Source organism: Mytilus edulis, chromosome 2 (assembly GCF_963676685.1).
Source record: "Mytilus edulis chromosome 2, xbMytEdul2.2, whole genome shotgun sequence".
In the NCBI taxonomy this organism is placed as follows: Eukaryota; Metazoa; Mollusca; class Bivalvia; order Mytilida; family Mytilidae; genus Mytilus; species Mytilus edulis.
The window spans coordinates 63583168-63595166 of NC_092345.1; the positions used below are offsets into that span (position 1 = coordinate 63583168).

Below are 11999 nucleotides of genomic sequence, written 5' to 3' on the forward strand. Positions count from 1 at the left end.
TACTAGTATATGCTATTTAGTTAAGTGTTTATTTTCACTGCACAAGTACATATTATTGCTTAGGGGTCAACTGATGGCTGCCTCTGGGAGTGGGATTTTCTCAAGGAGTTGAAGACCCATTGCGTACTTGGTCTGTTTACTGCTCTTTGGAACATTCCATGTTTAAATTCTAATTTTTTATTTGTTAGAAGATATCTCGATAAAAGACTAAAATCATGTAATTCTAAAAAATTATTGACAACAAAAAGCATTTTTAATTAAATGCTGTTTGTGTACCATTTTATTTTGCATATGCATTATTAAGAACAAGAATGTGTCCATTGTACATGAATGCCCAACCCGCACTATCATTTTCTATGTTCAGTTGACCGTGAAATTGGGGTCAAACTCTAATTTGGCATTACAATTAGAAAGATCATATCATCAGGAACATGTGTATTAAGTTTCAAGTTGATTAGTTGATATAGGAAGAGGGCATGGGCAAGTTATTCCTTGCCATTTTTACTATTTAATTAATTGCAAAACACATCAAATAAGATGCAACAACAATTATTTCAAACAAAGTATAATGATTGGATAAAACAATGGCTGTTTTGAGTAAGCAATCATCATTGTTTAAAGTATGTTTTTATGATATTTCATAGAGTATACAAGATACTTACCTGAAGATCTTAACTTTATAAGAGACCTTAAATTATTTTTAGATATCTTATGAAGTTTATATGATATTTTATGTAGTTTATATTATACTATATACAATTCATATTCCTTAAGTATTGTATAAGATATCCTATTTAAAAAACTATAAGATATCTTACTTACTTTATGATACATTGGTAAATTTCAAAATAAGGTGGTTTCTGGATAGTAAATAGTACTGGTATGCTTGTAATGGGTTGTTATCAATGAAAAAATGCTTTTTAATTTTATTTGTGTCTACAATTCATAAATAACAGGCAATTCCCAATATGTATATTTTAAATAACATAATAAACAATACATAAACAAGAATGTTGTGGTATACAATAGTGACAAACTGCTATTTCTTTCATCCCAATAATAAATACTATGCAATTATTCTTAACTATCGTGATGTCTATGTCTTGAAAGCATTTTATGGATCATCTTGATATTCAGGCATACATATGTCACCCATTGAAGAAAACAGCAAAATGACATGGCAAATAAAAATTACAACAATAGTCTCATTATTCATTTAAATATAGCCTTCTAACACCAAGCAGTTCCACAAAAAAAAAATTTGGAAAGGTTATAGGACATTTAGGCTTAAATGCAATGAAGTAAGTGATGTGGAAAATAATGCCCTTACATGTATTATCTAAAGAAATAATCTGGTCTTAACAACTTTATATGTGTAATGAAAAATTCAGAAGTGACATATCATAACTGTACACTTGTACACATATGCAACACAAGTATAATGCATACCTAAAGGGAATCTTTCAGCAAAACATTTATTAGATTATCATATATTCTACATAAATATATAAATTTCATTAATGTGGTCCAATAGTTCAAACACATGAAAGTTGATTTTCATTATAAACAAAACATCATAAAGGCAATAGTTAAATATATGTTATTAGTATTCAGAAAACATTCAATGATTGATCTTACCAATGTGTTTTGTTTATATTGCACAAGTCCAAATTTCAATACGATGTTTTTACACAAAATAAACTCATATTTTAAATTCTGATAGTATTATTTGCTTGCAGGATTTCCTGAAATGATATCATCTTATCTAATAATTACAAATAGATTTGCTGTTACAAACTCAGACATGTAAAACAACAAAGGAAAATACTAACATAGAATATGCAATGGTTCAAATGGTCTATATAACATCAACAAACAGTAATGAATGTACTTGACTAGGTTTCATTTCATTACAATCTAATACACATACATATTACATAAATACTTTTAATACAATTATTCAATGAAAAGTTTTAAAGGATGAAAGTCAATATTTTCATCTCCCCTTAACAATATTCTAAACATGTAACAGGTCATATAGTAAATACAGAATAGCATAACAGTCTGAGTTGCACATAACACTTTAGTTTAGTCCAAAATGTGCACTCATATGTTTTTGTATTGCAATTACATAATGTAAATATAATTGATAGCCTAGAAATAAGAATCAAAATTATTTCACATTTAATCTTGAAAAATTGTGTGAAAATTGGAGAAAATATAGGTTAAATTTTTTTTATATAATTATTGTACATGCATTCCTGTGAATTCTTTCAAAATTCATGAGCACTTTTAGATATCAGATGCTTTTTGTTGCAACACATATTTTCTCTATTGTAAAACATGTAAAATAATTCATCTTTTATGTTAACATCAATTTTGTAAAAAAAAAACATTGCCATTTGAATTTTGTCTCCCTTATTGTTACTTCTAGTTCAAGCAGGATTTTTTTTCACATACATTCAAAGCTACAATGTCTTATAAACTACATTACCCTGAATAAGGCATAAAGATACCTATCCAAATACTTGTATACCCATATGCTGAAAACACAACCAGCATTAAAACAGTGAAACATTTGCGATACAGACGGTAAAATCTATTCAACAATAACCTTGAGATAACATTATTTTGAAAATTCTGAACATTGTATTCATTACTCTTGCTATTTTACTTGGTAGGATAAGTAAAACATCTATTCAGCTGGTTTGTACATTATGCTATAAATTGGAAACTCATTTTAATATTTTACCTGCTAAAATTTGACAACAGGATGTAAAGCATATCTGGTAAAGTGAAAAAATACTTTGAAGAAAATCAAAAGTTCTTCAGAATATGTACTTGACAAAATTTTCAAAATGTTGCAACATTGATCTTAGACCTATTGTCCATTTTCAAAATTCAAATGTAATGTGCAACATTTTTTAATATATGTCTAGACTGTTTTAACAGATTACGGGGTGTAAAATATTCAATATTGTCCTTTATCTGGCAGTTTCTATAACATTTTTTAAGTTCCATCATGATTTTCCAGGGCTTTCAGGCACATGTAAATCTACTTTTTGTTCATTTGTTAAAAGTGTTGCACCAAGTTCAACATCATCTCCTTTAGCTTTAGATAACATTGTCTCTCGATCAGCTCTGAAAGAAAATGACAAAACTAAGAAATGAAAAACATTGATAACTATTCAACATTTATACAATTGAAAACATTGATAACTATTCAACATTAATACAATTGAAATAAATCTTTGAATATCAACAAAAACTGTTTGATTTACACATGTTTATATAATTCACACTAAGTTTATTTGAAAGAAACTGTGAGAGCAATCTATGTAACAGCATAGAAACTTTGGTTTCAGAAGGAACAGACTTTGATTATACATGGACACAAAAGTAAACTAATAAAGGAAGGTTGTAGAAAATTCAGAGACAAAAACAAACAAAAAATTTCAACATTGGTCATAAAATGGCATCTATATAACATATTTTGTTCCATAATTGTAAACTTTTCTACCGATATCATCCCTACTTTTCATCTTTATTCCTATTTAGCATGTCTATTTTAATGTCTATTTTATTCAAAATTGATCCTTAAAAGGCCTCAAGAAAACTTGTTGGTTCATTTTTTGTTTATGGATATCAATTGTTAGTGGCTTTATAAAAAGAATGTACATTGTATTTTGTGAAAATTTGATTTTGATTTTCCTGTTTTGAAAAAATCTGCATTCATTTAAACTTCCTGGAACATTACAATTTGGTGGATCAACCCAAGAAATTATTAAACGTGTTGTTTTCAATTTTTCACATCACAGGGTCAATCCCTCTGGTGGTGGACTATCAGTCCCTGAGGGTATCATCAGCACAGTAGTCAGTACTTCGAAACTGACATGATGTAACAAACTTTACTAAAATTTTCTGTTTATAAATTTTGAAATTGTTTAGAAACTAAGGTTTCAACGCCTTCAGGCAAAGTTGGCTTTAGATGAATTTGGCTATTTTTGTTAGGTATTTCTAACATCTAGCTCTTCAAAGGTTTCGTTGCATCTTCGAATTTGATTTCAAATGTTTGGATTTCAGTGTTCCTGATGAAGGTAAATCTAGAAAAGCACTTCGGATGCAAGAAAATATTAAATGTGTTGTTTTCAATTTTTTACATTTTTTACTTGGTCGAAACCTCTGCTGGTGGACTATCAGCCCCCGAGGGTATCATCAGCTCAGTAATCAGTACTTCGATACTGACATGATGTAACAAACTTTACTAAAATTTTCCATTTATAAATTTTGAAATTGTAAAGAAACTTAGGTTTCAACTCCCTATGGCAAACTTATCTTTAGATAAATTTGGCTATTTATTTTAGGTATATTTGACATCTAGCTCTTTAACGGTTTCAGATATGTTCATCACGTCGTAACTACAATCCCCTTCCCTTTCATGAATGTGACCTACTAAATTAGACTTTTTACCGGATTTGTTATCACATAAGCAACAAGACGGGTGCCACATGTGGAGCAGGATCTGCTTACCCTTCCAGAGCACCTGAGATCACCCCTAGTTTTTGGTGGGGTTCATATTGTTTATTCTTCAGTTTTCTATGTTGTGTCATGTGTACTATTGTTTGTCTGTTTGTCTTTTTCATTTTTAGCCATGGCGTTGTCAGTTTATTTTAGATTTATGAGTTTGACTGTCCCAAAATGGTATCTTTCGTCCCTCTTTGATATTGTTTCTTATTGTCATGTATAAGATATCTCCTTTTTTTCATCTTCAATAAGCTTCATAGCACATAAGTATATTCTTACTTACTTTTTGCCAATTGCCATTAAACCGTACACTACACCTGCGGCAAACACCAGACCACTGCCAAATACTGTTGATGTGCTAAAGCATGTTATAATTGGTATCAATCCTAATCTGTAGAGACAACAAATACAAATACAATAACATTAAGTTATACTTCAGTTAGAGACAAATTCATTAAGTGATTTGAACATGAGTTTTTATTTTAACAATAATATCAAGCAAACCAGCTAGAACAAGCTGATATTCCAGATGCTTGAAATGTCTTAAAATGTTTATTTTGGTAGGATATAAGTTGTTAAACACCTTTTTGTATAGGTATAAAACATTGGGATATTTGGTTTGTAGTAATTTAATCCAACCATTGTTATTGATAGTAGAGCTAGTACATGATATTCAAAAAATGTCTTTGGATTATCTGATGGTCAAAGTCCCATAACTCTGAGTTTAATCTCTGAATTTTCTTTTTAATCAAATAGTTTTTTTTTATATTCACCATTTCAAACAATTTTGTCAAGTTTCCAGTAAATCAATCCAAGCAAACTCAAGTTATGGAACAATATGTGAAAAATGTTATCTGTAAATAAATGTCCTGTAAATCTTAAACAACTGTAAAATTATAAAAATTGAAAGGAGTCTCCTTCTATCAATCCCAACAATAATATCAAGTTTGAAGGAAATCAATTCAGGAATACAAGAGTTTGTGTGCCATAATTGAAAATGTATCATAAATCTAACTCTTAATGTCTTGTTAATCAGAAACAACAAAACCATTTTTTTTAAATAGAAAGTGAGCTTTTTTCTGTCAATTCTTTTTTGGTGTTATTTAAGAATTGAATGCTTCTTTTTGTAACTTCATTGGGGTGTAAAAGCGTTGACCGAAGTACATTTTGTATGAAGTGCGCTTCGTTCTAAAAATGTGCCCACGGTAAACGCTTTTACAACACTATGAAGTTACAAAAAGAAGCATTCAATACTAATAATTACATTTTTTAGCTATGATCATGAAAACACGAATTTTATGATTGTTTTATTTAATTCACAAGTGCACTTTATTGTGGGACCATGTGTTATCATGAATGATAAGTTTTATTGAGTAATCCAGTTGCTTAAGGAATAACACATGATGTGCAGTTAGCCAATCAGAATACAGTATTCATATGAAACATACATCTAATGTAATTATAATTATATGTGATTGAATAGACAAGAGCAAACGTCAGCTATCTTAAGAAGTGTTAATTATAATAATATATACAGTAGTGTATTCAATGAGGATATGAAAATTGTTAATAGTTCACTCCTTTTGTTATTTACTTACATACAATAGGTAACAGCTTTTTGCCAATATGGTCTATTTTCTGAAAATTTTCCTATTTTATCAGTAAAATCTAAGAACTGACAACAACAAGGTGCTTCAAAAATTACTGCTACAAATCCTATAAATCTGGAATAAACAAATAATAGATTATAATGCATAAATGTTATCACTTCACCTAAGGATTTGTATAGTTATACAAATCCTTGCTTCACCTTATCCCATGTACATACATGTACATGTAGCACTCCATGTACTACATACTATCTTTTCAAGAAATGTGACATTATAAAATAACAATTAACTTTTATGCCTGCTTGACTGATAATTATAACCTTTTGATTTTCCAATTTTCTTGTGAAGAAAAACACAAGAAGTTAATATGCTGTTGAGTGTTGATGCTTATCTTAGCCAATAGGACCTCATGATAAATTGCTACATTCTACATATGTATGTCCAGTGCACGATGTTTTGTCGATATTGTCAACATCGCAATGTCAACTTAATAGTGTCGTTATTGTATTAACATTGTATCCTATCTTTATGTTCTGTACCTTTGTGTTTACATTGTTCACATCGTATATTCGTGATGTTAAAAATGTCGTGTCAACATCGTGTTCAGGTTGTATATCGACTCTATAACTTTCTGTTCACATCGTTGACATCGTATACATCGTGATGTTGACAATATCGTTTTTACATTGTCAACATTGTATAGAAGTTATGAACCAAGTCTTTACTTTTGTGTTTACATCGTTCACATCGTATACATCATGATGTTGACTATATCGTTTTTACATTGTCAACATTGTATAAATGTTGTGAACCAAGTCTTAATGTTTGTGTTCACATCGTTCTCATTGTATACATCGTGATGTTAACAATATCATGTCAACATCGTGTTTATGTTGAATATAGAGTCCATACCTTTCTGTTTACATCGTTCACATCGTATACATCGTGATGTTGACAATATCGTTTTTACATCGTCAACATCGTATAGATGTTGTGTACCAAGTCTTTACCTTTGTGTTTACATCGTTCATTTCGTATACATCGCAATGTTGACAATATCGTGTCAACATCGTGTCAACATCGTGTTTATGTTGAATATAGAGTCCATACCTTTCTGTTTACATCGTATACATCGTGATGTTGACAATATCGTTTTTACATCGTCAACATCGTATAGATGTTGTGAACCAAGTCTTTACCTTTGTGTTTACATCGTTCACATCGTATACATCGCAATGTTGACAATATTGTGTCAACATCGTGTTTAAGTTGTATATCGACTCTACAACTTTCTGTTTACATCGTTAATATCGTTTACATCGTGATGTTGATAATATTTTTATACATCATTTACATCGTCAACATCGTATAAATAATGTGTACCAAGTCTATACCTTTGTATTTACATCGTTCACATCGTATACATTTTGATGTTGACAATATCAAAAAAAAGTTTTTTTATTCATTTATATAATAATTATTCAATGAAGTTTGTCGATTACATGTATACAGTTTGCATTTTTATGTTTTTTTCAACAACAAATCTTTAAAATGTGATGTTATAGCTCTAATTTGACACAAAATAGTGTCAACATAGTTTATATGGCGATATAAACAATGAAAACACCAAATCTTTTTAACACTGTATACATCACGATGTTTACGATGTCAACGATGTGAACAATATTTAAGAGTTAAGACAATGTAAACGATGTTGACACAACATCGTGTTAACATTGTATACATCGCGATGTTAACGATGTCAACGATGTAAACAATATATAAGGGTTCAAACAATATATACGATGTTTACACAACATCGTGTTAACATTGTATACATCGCGATGTTAACGATGTCAACGATGTAAACAATATTTAAGGGTTCAAACAATGCATACAATGTTGACACAACATCGTGTTAACATTGTATACATCGCGATGTTAACGATGTCAACGATGTAAACAATATATAAGGGTTGAAACAATGTATACGATGTTACCACAACATAGTGTTAACATTGTATACATCGCGATGTAAACAATGTAAACACAATATATTTTCTAGATTGTATACATCGCGATGTTAAAGATGTCAACAATGTAAACAATATATAAGGGTTCAAACAATGTAAACAATGTTGACACAATATCGTGTTAACATTGTAGATATTGCGATGTCTACAATATTGATTAATCATCGTGCACTGGACATGAATGCCAATAGGACCTCATGATAAATTGCTCCATTGACTTCAGGATGAAAATGAGTGTGTTTTTATGTTCATCCTATACCTTGACCTATAATGGTTTACTTTTATAAATTGTTATTTGGATGAAGAGTTGTCTCATTAGCACTCATACCACATCTTCCTATACCTATGTATAAACACAGTCGCTTGAATTTTAGTGATATATATTTATGAAATTTTTTTAAAAAAAAATACTGTTATATGTATAATATAGGGCCCCTATATTATACAAATAACAGTATTTAAAAAAAAAAATGTTCATACATATATCACTAAAATTTAAGCGACTATGGTATAAATAAGAGACCAGTTGAATAAATCAGAGTGTAACATTATGCTTTCATAAACTTACATCTGGAGAACTCCAGCTAATATGCATATCGCTGAAAAACTGATACAAACAACTACTCCTGTAGCCATGGCAACTGAAAAAGAAAAGGTTTGTCATTTAGTATGTTTAGCAGTGTACTAATACATTATTATACAATAATAACAATGAGTACAGAGCCATAATTATACAAGAGTGCACACGCTGAAATGTCTTGCCTTCTTTACTAATCATTGATATTATGTTGATAGCCCTAAGTATAAAGCTTTATTACAACTGTCTCATAAACTTAACATTAACCAAGATAACTAAACAAAGACCAATGAACCATGAAAATGAGGTCAAGGTCAGATGAACCATGCCAGGCAGACATGTACAGCTAACAATGCTTCTATACAATATATATAGTTGACCTATTACTTATAGTTTAAGAAAAATAGACCAAAACACAAAAAATTAACACTGTGCAATGAACCGTGAAAATGAGGTCATGGTCAAAAGAAACCTGCGCTACTGACATAAAGATCATAAAATATTTCCATACACCAAATATAGTTGACCTATGGCATATAGTATTAGATAAATAGACCAAAACTCAAAAACTTAACTTTGACCACTGAACCATGAAAATGAGGTCAAGGTCACATGACATCTGCCCGCTAGACATGTACACCTTACAATCATTCCATACAACAAATATAGTAGACCTATTGCATATAGTATGAAAAAAAAACAGACCAAAACACAAAAATTTACCTATAACCACTGAACCATGAAAATGAGGTCAAGGTCACATGACATCTGCCCGCTAGACATGTACACCTTACAATCATTCCATACAACAAATACAGTAGACCTATTGCATATAGTATGAAAAAAACAGACCAAAACATAAAAATTTAACTATAACCACTGAACCATGAAAATGAGGTCAAGGTCAGATGACACCTGCCAGGTGGACATGTACACCTTACAGTCCTTCCATACACCGAATATACAAGCCCTATTGCTTATAGTATTTGAGATACGGACTTGACCACCAAAACTTAACCTTGTTCACTGATCCATGAAATGAGGTCGAGATCAAGTGAAAATTGTCTGACAGACATGAGGACCTTGCAAGGTACGCACATATTAAATATAGTTATCCTATTACTTATAATAAGAGAGAATTCAACATTACAAAAAATCTGAACTTTTTTTTCAAGTGGTCACTGAACCATGAAAATGAGGTCAAGGACATTGGACATGTGACTGACGGAAACTTCGTAACATGAGGCATCTATATACAAAGTATGAAGCATCCAGGTCTTCCACCTTCTAAAATATAAAGCTTTTAAGAAGTTAGCTAACACCGCCGTCGCCGCAGCCGCCGCCGGATCACTATCCCTATGTCGAGCTTTCTGCAACAAAAGTTGCAGGCTCGACAATAAAAATGCAAATATTTTTACACCTTTTGCAGGAACAGAAAAAATAGATTTTATCTAAAGTTCTGAACCACAAAATGCATTTAAATTTTATATATCTAGTAGATGCCAGGTCATTAAACTTTCCAAACTGCACAAGTAAGTCTGTACATGTACACAGAGAAATTTTTGAGGTGAAAACAATGCTGGCATATTTGTCCATTTGTTATGATGAACCTCTTCTTCTTCTTTCCTTACACATTGTTACAGAAAACCATCAACATACTGATGTTTACTTTCGGTGTATGTCTAGTCTAAATAATTATGACGTCTGGCAAGGCTATTTTAATTTTTTTCTGGGACGCCTTCCTACGACGTCATAACGCTGAAGCAATTTTTTACGTCTGGAGTTTGAGAGCAAATTTCACGGGGGAACTTGTTGTAGGAAGGCGTCCCAGAAAAAAAAAAAAAAAAAAAAATAGCCTTGCCAGACGTCATAATTATTTGGACTAGTGTATGTCTTGTAAATATTTCCAAATAAATGTGATAATGATTTTTTTTTATCAGAACATAAAATATCAAACTTTTTACTTTTGATGTTGTTTTATTACTATTCGTTTGGTCATAAATATATATGAATTTTCGTATTTTCACTAGATAATTTAAGATATATTAATATACAATTATATATTTGTTTATCTGTTTATCTTCTCAAACTGTACATTTGTAAATCAGCTGGGAAACCACTCTTATGTTATTGTCTTATTCATTTAGAATATTTTTCGGTTAAGGAATAAGGAAAATATTATTAAATCTTTGGATCAGCGACTAACTACATCTACAAATTATTATGTACATGTACAAAATTTTGTCAAAAAAACGGTTGCAATAATTTTTTACCAAGGCCTCCAATCGTTCCAACTGCTCTTGCAAGAATTTTAAACCACCAAGCCACCTGCTCTCCCTGTTGCTGCTGTTGATTTGGGCGTTCCATTGTCAATGTAAAAGAGATTCGAAAATATATTACATATTGATTAGAAGATGATGCATAATGTCATGTTTTTGACGTGTTTTGTTGTCATTTTTGCGTAGTTCCGGTTTTGTAGAGTTATCGTTCTTGAATTTAAAGGGAGAGTATAAAACCTGGATCTCTGATTTCGTTATTCTAATCTGAGACTACTATAACTATTCGAGCACGCGAGTAAATATAGATCAGAATTTTAATTAGATTTATTCTAATCCCGGTGCTGTGACTAATTTGTAAATATAAATTTACAAAATAAGATAAAAGAATAATTGTTAGTATTCAGATTGCCGTTTTCTGCTTATTTTAATGTAATATGTTTTACTTTAACGGAATATTCTTTAAGGTTTATGTACCCTTCTGTAGCCATTTTTGTACGAACTTTTCAAACTTCAATTGTATCAAAACTACAGATATTATGAATAATAGAGATAGGCCATTTTGTACATATTCCAAGGGGAAACTTGATGCAAAGCATTATTTTTTACTGTTCCATTGCATGTAATAGAAAAAGAGGACTTTGTGGCAAATAAATCAAGATTTTTATAGAAAATCCACAGCCTTTATCCTTGTACTCTCATATTTGGCAATTTGATGACTGATAGATATAGGATTATTGCATGCAGTGCTAGCATTGATTTCCTTAAAACAAGTTTATAAATGTAGTTATTGGTTAAGACAAGTATAAATATGGCCAAAATCAAGTACACCTTTAAGGGTGCGCTCGACTTTAGTGACTCAGCACGAGGTGTTTTGGAATTTACAGGTTACTTAGAACTTTTTGTAAAAAATAAACACTAGCACATCATAGAAAATGAAATGAGTAATTTATGTTTCAAATTTTATAACAAAAATCTC

General features: G+C 30.6%; 1 protein-coding gene across 1 annotated transcript; it reads right to left on the reverse strand.

Annotated features, from left to right (window-relative positions):
- Positions 1-2400: 2400 nt before the first annotated feature.
- On the reverse strand, positions 2401-11230 carry LOC139512649 (calcium channel flower-like). The gene is made up of 5 exons (XM_071300418.1): positions 11018-11230; positions 8736-8808; positions 6123-6248; positions 4808-4915; positions 2401-3141 (listed from the first exon to the last, which is right to left on the reverse strand). The coding sequence occupies exons 1-5, from the start codon at positions 11109-11111 to the stop codon at positions 3021-3023; spliced, it is 522 nt and encodes a 173-aa protein (XP_071156519.1). The 5' UTR covers positions 11112-11230; the 3' UTR covers positions 2401-3020.
- Between the last annotated feature and the right edge of the window lie 769 nt (positions 11231-11999).

Coding starts and splice junctions, on each gene's coding strand:
- LOC139512649 (XM_071300418.1), bottom strand. CDS start 11,111: ATGGAACGCCCAAATCAACAGCAGCAACAGGGAGAGCAGGTGGCTTGG. Junction 8,809..11,017: donor TGGAACGATTGGAGGCCTTG/GTAAAAAATTAT, acceptor TTTCTTTTTCAG/TTGCCATGGCTACAGGAGTA. Junction 3,142..4,807: donor TTAATGGCAATTGGCAAAAA/GTAAGTAAGAAT, acceptor ATTTTCTTTCAG/AGCTGATCGAGAGACAATGT.